At 33.3% G+C, this 23,110-nt stretch overlaps 2 protein-coding genes across 2 annotated transcripts in view; one reads left to right on the top strand and one right to left on the bottom strand.

Annotated features, from left to right (window-relative positions):
- Rpn2 (Regulatory particle non-ATPase 2) overlaps window positions 1-18,865 on the top strand; it is a 406,206-nt gene extending 387,341 nt beyond the window's left edge. The window contains exons 12-19 of the mRNA XM_074127467.1: window positions 11,320-11,434; window positions 11,772-11,888; window positions 12,003-12,105; window positions 15,205-15,374; window positions 15,650-15,820; window positions 16,679-16,816; window positions 17,776-17,905; window positions 18,610-18,865. Coding sequence (XP_073983568.1) covers window positions 11,320-11,434; window positions 11,772-11,888; window positions 12,003-12,105; window positions 15,205-15,374; window positions 15,650-15,820; window positions 16,679-16,816; window positions 17,776-17,905; window positions 18,610-18,680 — 1,015 coding nt within the window. The 3' untranslated portion in view covers window positions 18,681-18,865. The remainder of the gene's footprint in view (window positions 1-11,319; window positions 11,435-11,771; window positions 11,889-12,002; window positions 12,106-15,204; window positions 15,375-15,649; window positions 15,821-16,678; window positions 16,817-17,775; window positions 17,906-18,609) is intronic.
- Window positions 18,866-19,105: 240 nt separating this feature from the next.
- On the bottom strand, window positions 19,106-22,833 carry LOC141453834 (uncharacterized). The gene is made up of 4 exons (XM_074127497.1): window positions 22,545-22,833; window positions 21,000-21,141; window positions 20,240-20,465; window positions 19,106-19,329 (listed from the first exon to the last, which is right to left on the bottom strand). The coding sequence occupies exons 1-4, from the start codon at window positions 22,607-22,609 to the stop codon at window positions 19,319-19,321; spliced, it is 444 nt and encodes a 147-aa protein (XP_073983598.1). The 5' UTR covers window positions 22,610-22,833; the 3' UTR covers window positions 19,106-19,318.
- Window positions 22,834-23,110: the final 277 nt, after the last annotated feature.

Raw genomic sequence — 23,110 nt, 5'->3', positions numbered from 1 at the left:
GAGGAGAGTAGTGTACCTATTAATTATTAAATCGAATACTCCACTAGTTAGCCATTCTCTGTACACACATTCTGACAGATACATGCTGTATTATACCCTTCTAAATTATCCTAGTACTACACCGACTTGATTATATAGTATTAATACTCTTCCCTCACACATGAGAATGTATGCTCTGCTTTCTACTATGCCGTTATTTAGTTCCGTTTTGTTTACTATCTCTCTCCCTCCATTTCTACTCTTTGGAAGTCTTTTTTGTTAAACAATTAAATTCACTTGGCTTTGTATAGCTTTGTTTGGTTCTATTAAAGATAACCGCCGTATCTTCGTGGTAGGAATATGAAAGCATACTCAGAAATCAATAATTTTCACAAAAATAAATTATTTATCAATTTTAAATAAATAAGACTCCAATATGAGTTTCATGCACCCGATTTACACATAAATCTAACCAGTCGCTCATGGACTGGAGAAGAGTCTTTGGCCTGAGAAAACTGCGTGATGAGTTATATTATTTATATGATGTCGAGGAATGATTGGGTTGGAGAGATTTTTAGGTGGATGAGTTGTATTCGACGCCTAATTACTTTATTGATACACTAATTTTGGCCTATCTCTTTTATTAGGCTTAGCGGCAGACTCTGAAGAAAGGCACCTCCTGCATTGAACTTAGTAGCGTAACGTTTGCTTCCCGACCAGCCGGAAACTGAGACCCACAGTTGTGGTCGGCTATAAGGCAATCAATAGTTTTCAGTTATCAACCTGACAAAACGTTTACAATTTGCAAACGTAACCTTTCTCTGTCTGTAGTGAATTATAATGAGACTAGCACAATTTAGCTGCCCGGCATTGATGGATTAATTCATGTAACAAACTAGGCGAAAAGACATCACTATATTTGTTTGCCTGTCTCTACACTGGATTTTCCACCTACTCGTACAACATAAGAAGCACCGAACTACAGGCGGCGTTTACTTTTATAAAACAAACAAATCGGACCCGAGAGCTCTTCACAGATTACAAACATGCTCAAGGCTTTTACCAAATTTATGGCAGCTGATCGTATTTAGAAGGTGATTGATTACGGTTTTTCATCCATGATCAGATGTTAATTCATCCAAATAATGTAGAGAATTCACCTCAACTTATTAAGTTTTTGTTTCACACCATACTTTTTGCCTGACAAAAGTGGTTTCTGGGTTTAGTCTTGAACGTAATTCTCAGTAAACACAGTTTATGTTAGACTACATTTAGCTTAATAAAGGGCTTAATTCATTTTAAAAAAAATTATTAATAGAAATAGATTTAGAACAATTTAAAAAATGTAATAACTTTATTTTTATCTAATTTCTAATTTACGTCAGGGACAATGGTGCTTGCTTGGAATCACTGATGGAAGATATCACGTTTTATTTATTAAAATTATAATTTATGAAATAGAACAGTTCATTATATTCATTAAACGAAATATGTTAGAGGCTACGTCAGTATAACTTGTAATTTCGTCAAATCTGTTGTTGATCTTGCCGAGGAAGTTATCCTGGAGATTGTATTTGTGTCGAAAGCGGCACTAATAACCCCGCAGCTTCTGATACTTCTTGCTCTCTTTATTAATGAATCCTGTTCTGTTGAAAAGGTGAAGTGTGTCTCCGTGGAATTATGGACCAGCCGTTATTAATGTGTACCCGTGTGCGAGTGTTGATGACAATCTAAGGACGCTGGAGTTAAGTAAGAGAAAGGATGAATATTCTGCTTTACTTCTCTGAACAACTGTATTTGATTCTGGCTCCAAACTGGGAGAAATAGCTTACAATTACAACTTAGTGCTTTATATGCCTCGTTGTATCTTGTATCGCTTTTTCTGTTTACTTTTGAACCCACCCTCTGCAATAGTCCGCTGATTTGTTCAGCTCTTTGTTCTGCATTATTGCCAAACAAAAATAGTGCAAAGAGATAACTTATGTAATAACTGCTATATAAATAATTTTTTAAGGTATTGGCTTCAATTATATTTCACTAGTAATTCTTAAAAATAAATGGATATTTTGACGATTTAGTTAGCGCTTTTGAACTAAAGCCCAACCCTTGCTATTATTGTGTTTTCTTCTCTTAACGATTTTCTTACCTTCCAATAAGTTTTGTTCTGCTGTTACAATTACTGTTAATCTACTTTGTATGGTGCTGTTTCACAATATTATTTTGTTCTAGCTTCTTTGCCCGGGAGAAATGTAATTTAAAATCCCTGTTTTTGAAAAATATCGCTTCACTGTCTTTTTTAGGATTGTTTAAATTTATTTTTATGAGTTCGGCAAAGCGACTAAAGGATTTTTCAAATAACTTTGTTTAATAGACTTCCGGTTTTCTATTGAAATTGTTTTTGTTGAAGATTCTGAGGGAGTTTTTGAGATTCTTCACTTCCCTTAAATGTGTTATGTGAGGTTCTTTTTCTCTACAGTACAGAACTGCAGATAACAAAATGTATTCTATCCCTGAGATTGTTGCGCCTGGAAGACTAAACTAAGAAAATTTAATAAAACACAGGGATCCTGGGCCTTTTCTCTTACCCAGCACTAGGTTCACTGGTATGTGGTACTTTATGATCCTCCAGCTTCAATCATAAGTGTAAAATAACTTAATGGTGTTTGGTCAGAATCATGTTCAAAAGGCTTCTTTTTTTTAAAAAAGAAAAACCACTAATTTTTGAAAGTGATTATTTCAAAATGAAAAAGATTAGCTGCGAAATAATTCCGAACAGTTCCCCGCAATTTTTAGTGGTCTAAAAACTGATACATCATTGAATTGAACTACTTCTAGTAACGCGTTAATGGGTTGCTGGAACATTTGCTTAATAATATTTATAATTCCAGTTTAAATATTATAATACCTTAGTTTATTAAATAAAATATGTATAATAAAAAAAAGAGCCTGCTCTAACTAACATCATGTAATTTATGGCGATGGTTGGAGAACTAATACTCATATTACAGCAGATTTCAGAAGATATTTAATGAAAAAAGTTTTATACTCCAAGAAAGGAGGTATCCAGAATAAATATAGGTTTTATAGAGCCGGACCGATATATTTTTAGGTAACTAAAAAACAGCTTAATCCACAACCGAGCTGCAAAACTTGATCTTTTCAACTTTGACATTTTATTGCTGCTTGGTTTTATCATAATTGCACCGCCTCTAGCACTGACCCATGGACTAGAAATTAAAAACTCTGAATTTCTGTGGCTGTTTGTAGTCTTGGATTTTATAGAATACTCTAGAGAAAGTTGAAAAAGATAAACAATACCCCTGTTGATGACCTTAGAAGAATCTAAGTATGGTACAAGCTGACGTGGTTTAAACGCAATTTAAAGTTTATTCTATTTTTGAGATATTTTATCACACACTGATCATTTTTTAAAAATCATTTTACGGACTCTTTAATAAATATATGGCCTTATTTCTGTCGCAAAATTCTTCTCACAAAGTATTGAAGAATTCATACGGTTTCCTGCTGTACTATGGACCAGTCGATCTATCCTTGAAGTGGTTGTAGTAGTTTTTTTTAATATTCGAAGTTATAATTTTATCAAAGTGGATAAAAAAAGAAGCAATAATTAAATGAAAAAGTTTTCCCAATGGGAAGTAGGTAACTAGATTGGGAACTTTGGTAGAATGGAGTAAGAGAGATATTAATATTGAATTCTGAACACAATTGGAGAGACTGATCCAAGCCACATACCCACTGCCATCTACGTCAGCAAGCAACCGATATTCCTCTATCTGTGTTATTTACGTACATATCATTGTGACACAGACATACGCATCATCTGCCACTCAGTCCAAAATACCAGATTTTGAAGTATTCCAAATCCCGTTTAGATTAATATTCTCTCAAACTATTGTCCACCTTTTTTTTTGTTTTGTTTTGTATTTTAATCCTTTGCTTTATTCTGACAGGTATTCTCACATAGGAAATCCATTTCTTTCCTGTCTTTATTACTGCTCTGCAGGAGATGTCAACAACAAAACAGCCATCACATATTTCCAGATTGACTTTCACCAGGTTATTCATCTCTGTCAGCTACATTAAATGAAATATTAACTATCAGAACTGTGGACACACTATTCTAAGTGCATGTTCACTCGATATCCTCTTAGATATTTCTCCAACATATTTCTGACTCAAATATTGCTAGCATTCAGTTTATTTAAGCTGCCATAAGATATAGTAAGGAAAAGCAGGAGAATGTGATTGTACTGCCTGCAACAAGTAGCACCACCATCACATCCAGTAGAATGGTTTTAAGAGAAATATATGTCTCCCTCAGAACCTCCCAAACTAAAAGATTATCTTTCTTAATAAGACTAACTTTTCCGGCCAAAAATAAAAAAAATTAATTGTTTATTATACAAGCTTTCAGCATTAATTTTTATTGAAATCAATTAAGTGCACGTTTTAAGAATTTTTAGTTTGTTTTAATCAGAAACCTATTCTTTAAAGGCGCACTACCGCCTCAAATTGGACTTCGATAAACCACAATATTGTTCTGATTGTTAAAGCTATTTGATAATTCTGGGTTAGCACTTAAGAGGGATGGTTAGTTCTTTGAGAAACAAAACCCCTTCAAAAACTGAATTGCGAAAATTCAAGATTCAAGAGAAACTAGAAATCTTTACTTAAAAACGAAATGTCATACGAAGCATTACGAAGAATTACATCACTTCATTCATTTTGACCCATTTTTGTACAAATCACAAATAACGTAACAGACATTCTGCTTTGTTATTCTATGTGCTTCATTAGGCCATAAAATGAGTAAGTCGTTGTAAGATAAAGGAAATAGTACGTATATTCTGAGAAACTATCGAGTCTGGATTTAACTAATACACTATTATAAACTAAATTCTCCTGTTAAGAATTCCGTAAAATTTACATCTTTTTGTGCTCAGTTAAATTAATTGTACTGTTAAAATTATATTTATTTAATTAAACTGTTAAAACAAAAAATACAGAGGGGAATGACCATTTGTTAACAAGAAGCGGAAGACTGTAAAAGAAAGTTCAGTAACCACTGCCGTAAAGTAACCTTAGGAGATGGTATGCGGGTAGAAATTAAGCCCTAAAGTCAAAATTACATCTTCCAGCCTGTATTTTTCTTTTTACTATGTGTGTAATTTTATAAACATTCGTCTGTTACATATAGTTTTAATGATTGCGGTAAGAGAATATTGTTTGATATCAAATATTGTTCATAAATTTAAACTTTTATTTATTAAATTTATTAATTAAACAATTTATCTTCAGGCAGCATCAAAGATGTAATCTCTCAGTTATTGGATGTGCAACCCATTGCACCTACTGGAAACATTACTGGAACCTAATAATACGGTTACTGCCCGCCTGAAATTGGTTACCGCCGTACCACAAACCATAATGTGTGTCCATATTGCTGAATCTCCTTCCTCGCTTTTGCTTGATTCTATGATTTAATTGAAGTGCAAAATTATTCATAAGCTTTAGAGATTATTTAAATTGCATTTTCAGTCGCTTCGCTATTTATTTCATTTTTCTTATGTCCGCTCAAGGTTTGTGTTACACATAGCGGATTTTTGTAGGTGCCTAATTGCATTACGGTGCATTTAGACTTCTTGGAAAGGCTACTACTCTTAGATTATCCAAGGAGGTTTGCCACTTAATAGTACTACTTTCAGAGAGCATTGATTTAATGTAAGATCTAGGAAATGCTGTACTATTTCTCTCCCCAAACATTCTGAACAGCATGTTTCGCTAGTGTGTAGTGTGTAACGTAACTTCATTTCCTTGGTTACCTACGTGCGCTTTAATCCAGTTGACATGAATTTCTGTTTTATTTAGTTCAGCTTTTGGATCAACTCCCGGATGTGCTCAATCAGAAACCAATGTTAGTCTGTACATACGTACCAACCCGATCCTTACTGCCTTTTTATTCATTTATTTTTCCTGCATCCTCGATCTATAGCCTTAACCTAAGCCGACGTTCGGCCTGATTATCCGAGCATCGTCTATTCAGGTGGTATTACTAATCATCTATTGCTTTTTCTCTCCTATGAATACATAGTCAACTAAATCTGCACATGTAAAGATACAGTTCAATTTGTAGAGACGGATCCGTTGATGTAAGGTGCTTTACAGTGAATCTGGCTTCTGTGACGAGATCTCTTAGGGTGTAAAAATGATCTAAAGATTGGCATGAACTAAAAGTCCTGCCTTTAAGGTTAGTTAAAGTATAGTAACAGTTGGAATGATCACAGATTTAGACTCTTGATTTTTAAAGTATATTTTATAAGATTTAATAAAATTGCTTGGAGAACTATTACAAAAGAAAGAAATGAAGATAAATTTAATATTAAAGGGAAATATCATTCATGAATAACAAAACTGACTCCTCATTAAGTAGTGTAGGTTAAAACGAACAAAAAGTTTTAGTGATATAGATATGTGGAGAAATGGGCGTATTTTTAACTAGGATGGCGATTCTTGGCCTTCAGCCGTTTCTACAGGATTATGTTAGTGCTGGCCAGGATTCTCCTAATAATGTCACAACTGGAGAAAGGAGCAATAGTATGTTATACCTATAAGCATTCAGAACGGAAGGAATTCAAGTGGTAAAAAAAAAAAAATGTAACCATGAAGTTGAACTGTTAAACAGGTGGTGCCATATTTCTAGTGGCGTTCTGTCGTGAAGTGAATATTTCTTTCAGGGGGTGTCATATTTCTAGTGATGAAGCAGTTAAGTTTACCAGCATACCCTAGTCCAGTCTATTGTTATTAGACTTAGTTGCTACTCTATCTAGTCTTATTGTACTGCCCTACTTCTGCGTCCATCCTAATACCATTAAAGCACTTTCTGCAGAAGAACAGAGCGTCATTAAGTATTATGTAGGTGATTTATTGCACTCTCTAATTTAGTTTTAATTCTCTGTTTCTCAAAATAGTGTTTTTTTTGTTTTTACAGTTATCTAAATAAAACCACTGGTATTAAATTGCTTTTTCTACAGCCCTACTTATTCTTTTACTGCATTTCTTCCAGTGGCCTAAGTTATCTTATTAAGTTAAGTTATGAAGGCAGACTTCATTCTTGAAAGATATCTTTCTTCAGCAGGTCGCACGCCCTACTTCTTAAGATATACGGCCGCTTGTGGTTTTAGGCGGGGTAATGGACAAGATTTTCTATGCTACTATTATTGGTATCATTGAAGGTTTCTACCTTCTAGAGAAGGGAGATTATTAGGTGTGATAGTTTTGCTAAGTCAAGCTTCATTGAATATGCCATGCTGGAGTTCCAGATTTTGTTGGGTTCCTACATAAGAGTAATATGAAACTTTTTGGTAACCAGACAGGATAGAAGGCTGAGACCAAGACCAGAGATGGTTAAAGTTGGGCCTTCAAGTAGGCCGGTCAGTGGTTACTGGTGAAGGAATTGTGATTATGGAGCTGGGTAATTGCTAGCTTGTTCAATTTACACAAATCCTAGCATACGAGTTCAATAATTTATATAATCCTCTTTCAAAATTAATAATTCAATATTTACATGAGGAGGTAGCCAACTTTGATTATGTGCTAAGGAGACTTCGAGTTCGATGTTTTATTCATGCCCCTATTGTCCTAAAATTTACACTGCCAAATGCACAATGTCCAAAATCAAATTTAACAGTTATTTGGCCATTAAAAAAGAAAGAATTGAAGCACTATTTCTCAAAAAGTATTGTTTTATTTCGCTAAGTTAAAATTATTTTTAATAGTTATCACAAATTTATGTTTACCACTTTTTGTTAAGTACTAAATGCAAAATTAGGAGAATTAAGTGTAATTCAGATTTCAAACAATTGCGCCCTCTTGCCTCCACGGAGTCGACTAACGATATTTGGTGTTTTTTAGGAGAACCACTTTTATTAAACGCTAACTTAATAAACTATTACAGTGTTTACGTGCAACGAACTTTTAGAAATAAAAGGTTTTTATAATTTAATAGCGAAAACTATAACTAGATTTGTTGTTTACATCGGCATGATTCTAGAAAGTAGAAATAGAGTTGGGATTCATGTAGCTAATTGATGGTACTGCCCTGCAGCAGAATCGTTACAGGCTCAGGATAGGTGAGTGGTTAAGGTTTCTGAACAGCTCGTTTTAATCTATTATGTAAACAGCTGATACACATTTTTTTTTTTATTGTGTTTGGTTCTTTTACGTTTATTACGTTACGCATTTATGTTCTACATCATACTTTTACTTTTATCACATAATGTGATGTATGTTCACTTGGCTGAGGCACATTGATGATGTCGGCTATAATCGTGTTAGGCCACTTTGGCTTATGTCAAATTGCACATAAAATTCACACCATAATTATTTACTACAGAAGTGTGAATGATTTCTAGATTTTTTGGACAAGGGAGTGCCAACTCTTTGCTCAAAAGTTCCGTATTAATTTTTATCCTGCAATCGTTTTAATAGTTCAAAAGACTAACTTCACTATTAACATGTTAAGTTATTAACTGTGGTTTTATGAAAATTAATATTATGGTTTACTATTTGTTCTATTTTTGGTGGGAGAATAATTAATTGTATCCATTTGTGGTATGACACATTCCTTTTTTCTTCTTAATGTCGGCTAAAACTTTTAATAGCGTCATTTTCTCCCAACAACTTAGTGTACTTTTGGACTTGAAGTTTCCAAGTAGAATAGAGTGTAAATACAATGTTAATTGCACCCTTGCTCTGGCAGACTGTTTGTTTAAGGTTAGTTGCTTGTCTATGGAATCCAGCTAGCTAGTAATAGTAATTCTCGACGGTTAAATTGTAAATATCTGATTGAGAAGCATACATAGTTTACCTACTGGAAGTTGATCAAATTATAATTGAGAATTCTCTTTACACTTGAATTCTTTTTCTTATTTTTTATTTAGCCTTCGAACATTTGTTAAAGTTGCTAAATTTGCAGTTGTTTTTTTAAGGGCTACTTTAAAGATAAATACTTTTTGGGAAAAAAAATTAGTGACGTATTTTTGCAAAGAACTAGGATCAAATTTACGTTTACAGCCCTTAGGATTTCCATAATTCATGCTTTATAATATTAAAATGCTTATAACATTCCTGGTTCATCAAAGTCATGCAAGTATTCCCTTTGGTTTCAGCAATCAGCTCTGAAAAGATTAAAACACTAGTAGGAATCGAGACAAAACTAAATTATCTAACATGTATGTATAGACAAACTGCTTTTATATAAAGGCATGATATGTAAAGTTGAGATAGCATATCAGCCGTCTTTCTCTAGAAAAACCTACCCTGTATAGTGTTTTACTTAAACTTAGCCAGTTATGATCGTTCAACTGTAAATCAGGAGCGTTTTCTCGGAGTTTTCAAGGCATTAGAGATTACTCACTTTTACCGATCAACTTTGTTTATAGTTTTTGGTTATCATTTTATAATTATTGGTATAAAAGGGCAACAATAATTTTTTAACAATAATTTAGTTCTGCTTTTGATTCTACAAGAATTTTGTGCTCTCTGGTGTCAGTTTTATTCACTGTGACCACACAGCATTTGCTAAATTTCTTTTTGTAAAAGTGGCTTGTTAAGATTGCTGCTTATTAATGAATCAGTTGCACGTACTACGACACTCTATTTTTGCATTCTCTTATTCCTGATACAGTGCAATCCTGTTCATTATAATAATATATATTTCAATTAGATGCTTTGAGTCAATGTATGGGGTTGAAAATAAAAATTTAATTGAAAGGTAGGAAATGCAGTAATGTAAAATTGTATAAATATTTCACATGGTTTTTTACCAGGTTTTCCCCGCAGTAAATTCCAATCTAGTGAGTGTCACCAACGTCCATCCTATCAGTGTAAAGAGAGAGGCAGATGGGGATACCACGAATTATATGTGAACCGCTGTACTAATTAGTTAACGGGGGGGGGGCAAAAAACAGAATTGTACTTTCTCGCAACGGAAAATGTGCCAATTCGTCCCCTCAAATGATCAAAGACTTTGGCAGTGCGCCACAAGCCTCTTTAAGCCCGTTGGTGGGTCTGTTTTTCATATTTAACCGATTGTCGGGTGCCAGAGTGGCTTGCAGATATCCAAATATCTTCTGTCATTTTTTTTTTTCTCACCACACCTTATTTGGTGTACCGATCAAGATTATGGTTCGGTTTGCATTTTTAATATTGTTTTTTTCTTCGCTCTGCAACCATTAAATTGGTCCTGCTTAAGGTAAACTCACCAGGTCCCACGAGGAACATTAGTTGAAACCCAGTAGCTAAAGGAAAGTCAACCTTCCAGCTACCGGAAAGTTGCAGACGATTTAGACGTTCTTCCTCTTATCCCTCAAGAATTGCTATCGTTCGTCAATTTAGGATGTTTTGTCTGTGTCCCATTTCAAAAAAGGATTTCTTTGTGCTACTCCCTTTTCCAAAAGTAATTCTAAGATTACAGTTCAAGGTGCTCTAGCTAACTGGCCAGTACTAGCCCACATAACTAGTCTACAGAAAATCTACAGATTTATTTCTCATTTTATTTCTTCATTTATGGTACTGCAATATCTGAAGCTATTTGCATTTGTGTAGAGCACGGCCGGCCTCCGGACAACCTTCTATCGTTACAGACAACACTGTCCATCACCGGACATGAGATTTTAGGAGCAAATAGATTTCCGCGTGAGAATCCAGTGCTCTAAACTAACCAGCTAATCCATTCTCATTTAATCTTGCTCTTGGAGATGTAAGGGACCAGCCAGGTCTTTCCTAATTTAGTGTTTTATTTAAGGCCAGCTCCTAAGGAGGCTCTAAAATCTTTTCTTCTGTATCTGTCTTTAGAATGTGTTCTTTCATAATATGTCTTGAATGATCCACAAAAAATGCTGATAACTTGCAAATAATAAAGGAGGAACAGTATCGTGAAACAGTTTTAAAATCTCCTTATAAATTAATTAAAACAATTATTATGTTGTTTTTTTTCAAATAAGAGGGTATGTAACGGGTACCTTAGGAGGATCAGCCAATGGCATTTGCCGTTCTTCAAGATGCCCTGAAATGGAAACAAAGATTTGCCGAGTACAAAACCAGTTTTCACTCAATTAGTTTTTGATTTCGATTGATTTGCATATTTAATTATTTGTATATGTTAGTTTCCAACATTAACATCAGACAGGAAGCCAACAAACAAACAAAAAAAAAAAACAAAAAACATTAACATATTTAATCAATAACATTGAATTCTATGTCCTTTTTTTTTAATGATTGCTCACTGTTTTTCAACTAACAAATTAATGTTTGTTGCAGGACTCCAGAACAGTGCCCATCCGTGGTATCTCTGCTTGCTGAAAGTTACAATCCCCATGTACGTTATGGTGCCGCCATGGCGCTTGGAATCGCCTGCGCAGGCACTGGCCTCAAGGTAAACATCATACAATGAATTATTGAAATAAATGAATTTATTACTAATTAGAGAAATCGGGATTATATACAAATTTTAATATTTAAAAAGCATGTAACGTTTCCTGCGCAAACCAACCCTTAAATATTTTAAAAATTCTTTCTAAAATATATACAGAAATTTTGGTTTAAAGAGCTTAAAGAAACACAATTGCAATTCTAAAACTACAAGTAGTAGCTGTTAGAAGGTGGTTAATATTAAAAGTACCCAAATTTAGTAATCAGGATCAATTAACATTGGTTAGTTGATAATAGAAGGAACTTTTTTATAATACTGTTTGCTTGTTGATTGTCCGTAGGAAGCAATAGCGCTTTTAGATCCGATGACCAACGATCCAGTGAACTTTGTAAGACAAGGTGCTCTAATCGCTTCAGCCATGATCCTCATTCAGCACACTGAACAGACTTGCGCTAAGGTAAATAACTTCATCTTTTTTAATTTTATAAGTATAATATTACCATCTTATTGTGTTATTTCGAAAATAATTGTGAAAGAAAGTATCTCTTAAGTCTACAACTTTATATTGCAGGTAAAAGACTTCAGAGCTCTCTACGCTAAAGTTATAGTAGACAAACATGAAGATGTTATGGCTAAATTCGGTGCCATCCTCGCGCAAGGAATCATCGATGCAGGTCAGTTTACTCACATTCTTTTATGCTCGTTTGTTTAGATGAGGGGTTAAATGTTTGTTTACTTTTTCCTAATGGAGCCTCTTACAGCTTTGTGTTGTCGTTGTCTACAAACTTACCTGATTGACAAGGCCACGAGTAGTATCATGTTGATACGCATTTTGAAAAAGATTTAATATAAACACCGAATATGAGTTCATCAAATATTTTCACTACGACGTCTGAAAATTACTTTAGGTGTTTATGCTTACTTATGAGAATGCTTATTTCTTGTCGGACCTCTATTCATCATTAGAGATCAGCTTTTATAATGAATGCATTAGGTTTGTGTTTAAAGGCTGGAACACTCACATGGGCCGGCACCAAGCTCCTCTTTACTGTACGAGGTTTTAGTGTGTTCCGTTGTGCCCCTATTTCTCATTCACTATGTCTGGATGGTACGCCAGTAGCCTTAGGTTAGAGACTTCGTTATGAAAGACTAAGCATTTTCTTAAAACAGAGAATCCGAAAACTCGCTGAATTAAAGGAAATAAGCTTATGTCGAGTAAATCGATGATTAGAAAATTATACTGAACTCCTGAAATTGTTTTAAGGGCTTCTCTTTAAGTGAAAAAACTGAGGCTCTTCTACTTGTAAGTAAGACACTAAATTCTAAAAGATCCCTGCCTCCAATTGCATCGTCTATATTGGAAGCAATGGACGTAGATAAAAGAATGAAATCCACATCTATCCCAAAGTTCAAGTAACATTGTGTTTATTTTATAACAAAGATAATGCATTTTGTTCTCAGGTAAAAAAGCTAAGAATAAAGTAGGTCTCTAGTTGTAATAAAATATTTTTACCAGTTTCCAAGGAGAAGAAAAAAAGGTTTACTCAACATTTTCTTGGCCATCTTCCACGTCGTGCATTTATTTTTTAACTCGGAAAGTACTTGATTACATTCCCGATTTTTTCCTTGGATTTATTTGATAACACGATATATGATGAAGTTTACAGCAGACTCCTGACGCCTAACATCTGATCGATAGATGGCCTGCACTTGCAACAAAAAATAGACATCACTCTTTACATCTACGTATATCTCTTTATGATAGACTCGCTTTAGAAAATTTAGAGGAACACTAAAATATTTAGGAAAACTACTTAATTATGGAATTAAGGTTTCCTGATACATTTCAACGGAAAATTTCCAAAGATTTCCCATTAAAATTTGAATACTTGGTACACTTATCGGTTTCTTTTTTCCGCTGAAAATGGATATTAGGAGCACACTAGGGTATCTCTGATGTTATGTTCGGCTTTTCATTAAAATTGATTTTCATTATAATTTAAAATCATACAACTATTTAACAAATTTTGCTCAGGTGTAAATTATTGCTGCTCGGTGTTAGATAATATCGGAGGGAAAAGGCACCATGTCCATTTTTTCGATTTTCAGATTTTGGCATCATTTTACGAATTTTTTGTTGCTCTTTCTACAGGTGTAAAGCACTATGTCCTATGTTTACTATTAAGCAATTTATGTATTTTTAAAAAGCGCTATGATACTTCATTACTTAAGGGTAAAAGGCACTACATGGGCATAAATTTTTTTCACAATGGAGATCAAAATAAAATATTTTAAAATATGGGAGGTTAAGTGGTCATACCAACTATAATAATAATGGTGAGAAGTACAGGAAAGAGTACAACCGGAAAAGTGGAACAAAAAATGAATTTGGAAAAATATCTTTATTTGGCTCCCCTGTAAAATTTACTTTTTGTGACATGGTGCCTTTTCCCTCCGAGGTACAGAATATAGAAAAATATAATAAATGTTTTAGAGTATATTATAAATTAAAGAAAATAAAATCTTAGAAGTTTTCCGGCAGTCTCGAGCATTCTTTCTATTAAGTTTCTAAATTTTACCTGAAAAACCCTAAATTTCTCAAGAAATAGGCTATAAAAAATGCATTAGGGGTCACATTTCTTTTTGTCCTTTTGATTATTTAGAAGACTAAACAAAAAAATTTACTAAAAAAAAACTAAACTTTAATTCATTCAGTAATCAAAATTATCTCCTCTTTCATTCCTCTGTTTCTCGAAAATAATTTTAGTTCGATTTAAAATAGTACTTCGCATTAAATCTTCAACCACTCTGTCGTAACTTAAATTTTTTCAGTTAAGAACAATTACACTTTTCACAATTCTGATTCTTAGAGTTTCGTAAAAGTTGAAATTTTCGCTAGATGTTTATTCGTGCTATTGCAGGTGACTCATTGTCTCAGCGCAGCGCATCTGAAACCCCTAAAATGAATTAAAAGTTGTTTATTTTATTCGTTGAAGTGGAATATAAAGGAAAAGAATGGAGTCATTTTCAAGAATAATCTGAAAAAGTGAAAAATGAATTCATTAAAGTACAGTTAATGATCTAATCAGTTAGTGGAATTAGCTACCGATCCGCTGTAAAGAAAGAGAGGGCAGGAGATTGTAACTCTTATCACTTCTTTGGGAAAGCGTTTAAACGATAAGCATTCTAGAGACGAACTGGGGTGGTCAGAGTTCTCTTCCCCGTAACGTTCTGATGTGGGTTGTTGTTTTGGGACAACAGGATCAGAAAAAAACAGCAGTTATAACTCCAAATAATCTCATTTCAGCACCTAATAGCTGGGAGTCACAATTTAACTTCAACAGTTTTTACGTTTAATGATATTGTATTTTCATCGAAATGTATAGTTGACTGGTCTCTGTGTCTTAACTCTTACAGCTAAATATTTCGAAAACAGAATGAGAGGTATTGTGAGAGACCAATTTAAAATCTACGATTTCGTAATCTAGATATCTCTAATACGTGTTTCTTCAGTAAAACTCAAATTCATACATCAGATATAATTAATCGCGTTACTTCTTCTCACAAGAAGTAAGAGAAAATAAATAGCTTTCAACATTTGCTTAGCATTACTTATAAAGTAAAGTAGATTTGCGAAGTCTCAAATATTTAGTTTAGCTACTCTCAAGTTGTTAGAGGATTGTAAAAAGCGAACTAGTGCTAGGACACCTTTTCAGAAATTAAGTTCTATAAAAGTTAATAAACAATTAACTGTAGTCATGTGTTTTTGGCAGGCGGTCGTAATGTATCTCTGACGTTGGAATCCCGGACTGGGCACACGAACATGCTGGCCGTCGTGGGTATGCTGGTATTCACCCAGTACTGGTATTGGTTCCCCCTTGCTCCATGCCTGGCACTCGCATTCACTCCAACCTGTCTGATCGCGCTCAATGCTCAGCTTAAGGTAGATATAACATTTATTTTCTTTTTCTCAATCAACTTAATATTGTTAATAAAGTAGTTATTAAAAATATCCTGTCATTATCAGCATTAAGCAGATGTTCAAGCAAATTATAGATAAACAACTTTTCATTGCAGAAAAATTAAGATTATTTGTTAAGTTAATTACTACTAGTCATTCCATTATCATTACTAAGCAAGTTCTTTGAAATTAACATTCCATTAACAACGTAGATAATGAGTTAAAATCAAATATAATCATTTCTGTTTTGATTTTAGATGCCCAAACTAGAGATCAAGAGTAATGCCAAACCTTCAGTATTCGCTTATCCGCCAGCGCTTGAAGAAAAGAAGCGAGAAGAACGTGAAAAGGTGACCACAGCTGTATTGAGCATTGCTGCCCGAGCTCGCAGAAGGGGAACAGCAAAATCTGATGTCAGAATGGAAGTTGTAAGTTTATTAATTGGTTTTTTCGGAAGTATGGAACTAGCTGCCGTCAAATCATCAGTACTTACTTCTTCACTTCAGTATTATTTTCATTGCGAAGAATTTCGGAAATAATATTTACTTGTAGGATTCACTAGGTAATTATAAATGGCTCCCTTCCCCAAGCTGACGTTCAGGATCACTTTACAGAAAGGTGCGAAGAGTGACAGCTTCCCATCTTTCGCCTCAAGTGGAGCTTCCATTACCTAAGGAAGCAACATTAAGTTGCTATACTTAATGCGCTGAGCCTCATTCATAAAGACTAATTTCTGTGATTAAGTTTTATAGCTTCAAAGTGCTCTTCATTAAGATCATTTGTTTTCAAATTAAAAGGAAAAAAAAACCTTTCATTACGGCACTTAGTGATTAATTGAAAGCGACTGATGTGAAACAGTTGCTGGATAAGAGGCCCTCATAAATTAAAAATAATTCAACTTAACTTCTTTTTTCACATCTCAAATCTTTCTAACTGACCCTTGTACACATAATCTCTTGCTTTTTTCTAATTTAAATATAATGTAAATAATAAGTCACTGAATTGCTAAGCTTAGTGTTGCGTGTATGTGAATGTAGACCGCAAATTTTATAAAATATTAATCCAAATAGAAGCCCACCAAATATTGAATTATAACTTGGCTCAGGAAGACATTAACTGGTTTCTGAATACCAGTTTGAACCTCTCTAGGTGCTCGATCAAAACTTCACGATTTTTGTTTGAAGTATTTGGCCAAATAATTAATTTTTATTTGTTAAAATAAATAAATAAGTTTTTCTTAGCTTTTTAGACGAAATTATTTTATAAGTATGACTTATTTATTTCAGGACGAAGAAAAGAAGGAAGAAGAAGAAAAGAAAGAGAAGGAAAAGAAGGAGAAGGAAGAAGAGAAAAAGAGAGAAGAGAAGAAACAAGAGCCAAACTTTGAAATTTTGAGCAATCCAGCCCGTGTCATGAAAAATCAGGTACTTTGATTCTTTTAATAAAAGTTAACAGTTTCAATAATTTATAAATTATGTATTATCATTTTTTCCTTATTTACATTTATAATTCATTAAGCTTAATTAAAAGTAACTAATTCTTAGCATGGTCTCAATCATCATAGAGAGGAGATTAAATTAGGAATACCGACGCCAAGAAATATTATATTAGACGTGCAATTGACTTGAAGTAAAAGTCAGAGAGATTCAGGGTGATATTGTTGTTTGCTCAGATTCGAAAAACACTAGTTATTAACTAATCTTAAAAAATAAATATTCTAAACATCCAGTCACCCAAGATATACAACCCTTCTATACAATTTGAAAAATGAAGGTACAAAGTCTCATTTGGGGGGGTATTCGGTCACTTCGGAATTTGAGGAAATTCAAAAGAAGTAACCAAAAAAAGCAACCAGCATGATGACAGCCGCAATGGATAACTCGCACGATAAATCAAAAATGGCAGGCAACAGGAATAGAAGTTATAAAACCGTTAGCCTCGTATTTTAGATCCATAAGAAGAGAGGAACTGGTGATAATCCACGTGACCACCCACAGATAACGAATCTTTATCTCATGGAAAACAAATCTATTGCCGTTATGTAAATACATTCAACGAACAATGATTAGTTTTCCATATTGTCGAGAAATGTCCATCCTACCAATAAATTAGGCGACAGAATAAAATTCTCAACTTTTTTAAGGACGCCTTGAAAAATTATCTTTCTACTCTGGATCGAATGATTAATTTTTTAAAAGACTTTAAGAGTATAACCAAGTTTACATAGTGCTAAATGTGTACGATTATATATTTATTAACTTATTATTTTATTTACTTATTATATGTCTTGTCAAGATTCATTGCTGAAAAAAATACATAAATAAGCATCACATAATTTATACATAATAAGCATCACAACTACAATTTATTTTTTTTTATGTAGTTAAAGTTGGTGTCTCTGGTCGACTCTGGCAGCTACATCCCATTGAAGGAAGTAAGCATTGGTGGTATCATAATGATGCGGCACGTGAAGGCAGGCTCCGAGGATGAACAGCTAGTGGAGCCTGTGGCAGGTAAATATCCTTTCATTATTTGAAATTTACAAGGTATAGTTATTTTTCTAATATGTTTAAATTATAGTTTAAAGGGAGTTTAATTTGCTGGCTGGTGTCATTCTCCATGAATGCACTGCACGTCTCATCGACTATTATTTCTTTTGGACGAAATTAGTATATTACATTTTATGAAAAAAAGTATTATGTTGTATTAAGTATTATGAATGACTGCATAAGCGGGCTTCGAACTGGGGATCTCCCACTTACAAAACCACCCTCTTGACCACCAGACCAACACCCTGGCTAGATATTGTTACTGTAATCATAGGTCAAGAAGTCTTGCACATCGGGTACATTAAAATGACGTGATGGTTGCTTTTATTTGATGATAAATTTATTCTGACTCACCCACAACCATAAAACAAATAAATGACCTATTAACATTATCAGTTACTGTTCGCCATTAACAGTATTATACACTACATTTTTAAAAAACTTCAAGGATTATTTTTTTTTTTGTCTTTCAAATAACATTTTTTGCAGTCAAAAAATAGGACCTCCCAAACTTACTGCCCACTGCTATACCAGGAAAAATTTTTATTTAAAATGAATTGGATTTACACAAAAAGCCATTTATACAAAATAAAGCAAATCACGAGTTTTTGGAGAAAACTATTATTTGGCTGAAGAAATAATTTATTATTTAATACTGTTTGTTTCAGCATTCGGGCCGAAAGCTGAAGATGAAAAGGAACCAGATCCACCAGAACCATTTGAATATTCTGAAGAATAAAGAAATATTTATTCAAATAACTATTTTGGTGCAGCACTGCTTTACACTTTAATTTAAACTATTCTTTTTATAATTATTAAAAATTTAACTAGCTTACTTGTAACTTAATTTTTGTTGATATAGCTTCAATGAATGTCATCTTTAATGTTGCAAAAAATAATAAATTAGCGACCTTTTCGCCATTATATAGTAGTAATATAATTTATTTCAATTTATACCTTTATCAAAAAATGTAATCTTTTTTTTAATTAAAAAAATAATAATAAAAAGCTATCACAGCCAGTTAGCTATGATAAAAAAAAGATAAAACTATGTCAGAAATTAAACCAACAGCATTGGTTATGAAACTTCTGTTGTTAAAAAACTGCTTTTAAGTTAAACTTCAAATAGAAATTTCACATAGAACTAGAGTAAAACAAACGATATAAAATTTTATCAAAAATATTTATTTAATTTTTAAGGAAAAAGAATTGAGCAAAGAAATATTCACCACAAATGTATATTTTTATCTCAAAACACAGAAAATTCCAAAGTTTCTTTAACCATATATTTTTCCCTTATTTTCTGGAGCGTTTCTAGATCATTTTGAAAGCATTTTATTTTCCTGTAAGGTTGATTACGGCTAACATCCTCCCATTTTATACATATCCTGAGGAAAAAGAAGAACGAATTACTTAAAATTGTATCATGCTAAGTAAATGATGGAAACGGATTGTTCAGCGGTTCCTGAAATAAGGGACAGTACACAATTTCCCTTTATATAGTTTGGCCTGAAATGTTAAAAATATTTTTTAATTAGTCTAGATCAGTGATTCTCAACCTTTTTTTTTTGTCGCGGCACACTTTTAACAATTTCCAAATTTGGTGGTACACTAACAATCAGATAAGTAAGTATAAAAGTATTTTACTTATCCACAATACACTGTGTAAAATACTTTGTTTATTTTCAATATAAAATAAAATAATATGTACAACAAAAACAACAGTAGGTATATGTTTATTAAGGGATCAATTATAAGTTGATAATAAGAATACTTGGAATTAGAAATTTGAGCTTGATATATTTAATCGTATGAATGATAATTAATGCTACTCTAATATCGTCTACTACATTTAATATATAATTTTCATTGTATGCATTTGTAAAATTTGGCGGCAAACTTCAAAACTTTTGCGGCACAGTCGTTGAGAATCACTGGCCTAGAAGATCATCTCATTTAGTAATATCATTTAAATTCTACTTTGAATAGTACATTTCCTATTATCAAAAGGCTTTTTTCTTATTTTCTTCTCCACGCCAAAAGCGTTTTTAAAGAAGTTGGTTTATAATTTGCCTCTTGACAAATGTGGAATACTACATTTGCAGTACCTGCATTCCGCGAAGGTTTGTTTTAATACATTTCGGCAAGCTTTATTAGGTTTCAAGATTAACTGAAGAAACCTTTTAGGTATCGGCGTAGAGGGCTTTATTTATTTTACATGATGTTATTGTAATAATGTTGTTTAATGGTTTTTAAGAGAAATGGTAGGTCCAATTTTCTTCAACTGTATTTACTTACCATTCTTCTTCAGACACTTTTTGAAGAAATCACTCATCTCTTGACACATTGAGAGATCATCTTCAACTTGTGCACATTCTAGAAGCCGAATAATTTCTAAATCGCAGGGTCCGTGGACCGGTTCTTGAGCTGCAACTGCTCCTGGTGCTCCTCTCCCGTCTGCGCCGGCAGTTCCTCGCTCACCGCCACTGAACATGCCGGTTATACCCGCACCAACTGCGTGCCCCTGCAAACATTATCTTCTATACAATATGAACAAAGAAATCCAATACAAGTGAGCCAACAAAAAATAATAATAATAAGTATTTGGGAATAAAAACACTTGTTTTTCACGGCAAATTGATGAACACAATCGTTAGTGAAGTTCAGAATTTACTGAATAACCTATACAAGTAGTTCATATAAGCACTTTCAGCTTTCTGTTAAAGAAAACTGTTCACGCTACGCTTGGAAGCAACGGCTTAGACTGGTTAATGAGAGTTCCAAAATTTGAGACCCGAATGTTAAAGTGTTATTTGGTATCAGCTTCTGCCTAACACCCTATCTGCTCCTCTTAATTAGGTAGCTGTTCGTTAGGCCACTCTTTGTTTCTAAATAGCCAAGTACTTTTATACAAAATTTTCTTTAAGATAATCCATTTCTGTGAATTTTTGGTTTAGAATGGTATTTATGATTAAGTAATTTGATTTTTTTAAGATGATATAAGTTTTAACAAAAATTTTAGTGACTCATTATGATCTTACAATTAGGAAAAACTCACCACTGCAGATCCAACTGCAACTCCTCCTGCTGTTGCTGCCATGTCCCTAAACAGACTTCTGCCACCACCACTACCTTGTTGTGGTTTCTGTTTTTGTGGTGGAGGAGGTGGAGGTGCCGGCCTGGAGGGTACTTGTTTGTTGCTGTTTTAATATTTATACATTAATATTCAAACGAGTAGGTGTTGTAAAATATTTAAAATTCGGTAATTTTTATACATTTATTATCTTTTCAAAGCAAAGCTCAGTAGATAAGTGATAATATTAGAATTCAGGTAAAGTTACTCGTCGAGGATCTATTGTCTAGTGACAGATTTCATTCAGTGCGGTGAGTAATCAACATTGGAATCGCTATAAGAATCATCCTGGAGCGAATCCACATTACGCTTTACACCTGAAAATTTGGCATATACCAAATCAGATCAGGAAATGTTTTCTTCAGTTGATTGCATGATGATTTTTCGATTATATTTTTTTGTTGAGGATTTTTGTTTTAATAGTTTCTAGTAAAACATCACATTCATTTACTTTATATAACGTAACCAAAAAAAAAAAGTTCAGCTGACCCAGAAATATTGTTTAGTTTATCCCAGTAAATAAGTTACAATTCTAACGAAAATCACATTTGATTATGATTTTTTACTTATTCTGTTTTCAAGTGATTTTGGGGAATATTAAGGTGCGGTCAATAAATTCAAAAACAAATTTCTTTCTTCATACCAACGTTTCGGTAAATATATTACCTTCTTCAGGGTATTGTAAAATTTGTGGAGTTTAATGTTAAGCTACGTCAGGTGTGATGATTCTTATCACCAGTTGTACATATGCTTTGTCAAACGTTTCTAAATGAAATTACAAACTGAAGTAGGCTTGAACGAAATTTAGGGTACTTGCTGATTGTGTATCTTTTGGCGTTTAATCAACCCTTATACTTAAAGAAACACTTAGGTGAAAGACCGAAATTGAAGGGTGTTGAGATTCACAGAGTCGCTTAGTGTATGTCCGAAATATCAAAACATACATGTCAAAATAGTAAAAAGTTTAAATAACAGCACATGTGAATAAACTGTTGAACTTAAACGTTCTTCATGAGAAAAAAAATAATACCAATATTAAATTTAATATGTGATTGACGTTATACAATCTGCAACAACTTAATCCAAATATTCGGCATTTCACCAAGCGACTGAGTATATGAATCTCAACATTCACCAAGTGAATCTTGACAATCTCCAATTTCGGTCTTTCACGATATATATAAGTTGCTTTCCACCTATCACCACCAAGCAAACAGACAGATGAGATGCTCTTCAAGCTTTCATTATTTTGCTTAGGAGCGATGTTTGTTATTGTAAACTTCATGTCTTTGACAACGAGTAGCAAGGTGTTCAAGAAATAAATCTATAAAAGAATGCGGAAATCACTTTTAAAAAAAGCTTGGGGGTTGCCGTGTGCTTGTAGAAGCGCTACCAGAGCCATTTAATTTAACAACACTAAAATTATATTATGCTTCAATAATTAAAACGATCAAAATGAAAGTTACCAACCTGTATGATCTTGATTGTACCCTCGGGGGCGGAGAACCCCTTCCAGGGGAGCTTTTGCGTGACATTAACTTGCTTAAATTTAATATAGTGCTAAGTATGCATCTGTTTTTGTTTTAACATGTGATTTGTTTGTATTATAAACATCTCATACCAATTATAAATTGTTTATATATTTATAGTATTTTATCATTTTTCAAAGTTGGATCGACATACTATATACATACTCACGAGTATAACGGTAGTTGTTCAGGACACCAAGATTACCGCTAAACTCCACTATTCCTATTTTCTATCTAACATACCATCAAGAATAATAATACAATATCACGTTCCTCCAAAATGTGAGATTTACATAAAATTTTATTGTCAAACTTTTTTAGCGCTACGACTGTAATTAGTACTACACTAAATTCCCCGTATCCAAAAGCGAGCTGCGTTCTCTTGAAAAATGTAAAACAAAACGTAAATCTTTTCAGCTTTTAAAAGTTCGAATCACTAATTATTTGTCTTACTCTACTGATGTCTCAACTTTAAAAAGTAACCTCCTTCGACTTATTCTAGTAAAC

Source organism: Rhodnius prolixus, unplaced genomic scaffold (assembly GCF_049639745.1).
Source record: "Rhodnius prolixus isolate KJV_2025 unplaced genomic scaffold, Rpr scaffold_3, whole genome shotgun sequence".
Taxonomy (NCBI): domain Eukaryota; kingdom Metazoa; phylum Arthropoda; class Insecta; order Hemiptera; family Reduviidae; genus Rhodnius; species Rhodnius prolixus.
This window is presented reverse-complemented; position numbering and strand designations above follow the sequence as displayed.

Excerpts from the sequence above, each read along its gene's own strand:
- LOC141453834 (XM_074127497.1), bottom strand. The coding sequence starts at position 22,609 with ATGTCACGCAAAAGCTCCCCTGGAAGGGGTTCTCCGCCCCCGAGGGTA. Across the intron at positions 21,142-22,544 it reads GTACAATCAAGATCATACAG|CAACAAACAAGTACCCTCCA; the intron begins GTTGGTAACTTT and ends ATATTAAAACAG. Across the intron at positions 20,466-20,999 it reads TTGCAGTTGGATCTGCAGTG|GGGCACGCAGTTGGTGCGGG; the intron begins GTGAGTTTTTCC and ends TAATGTTTGCAG.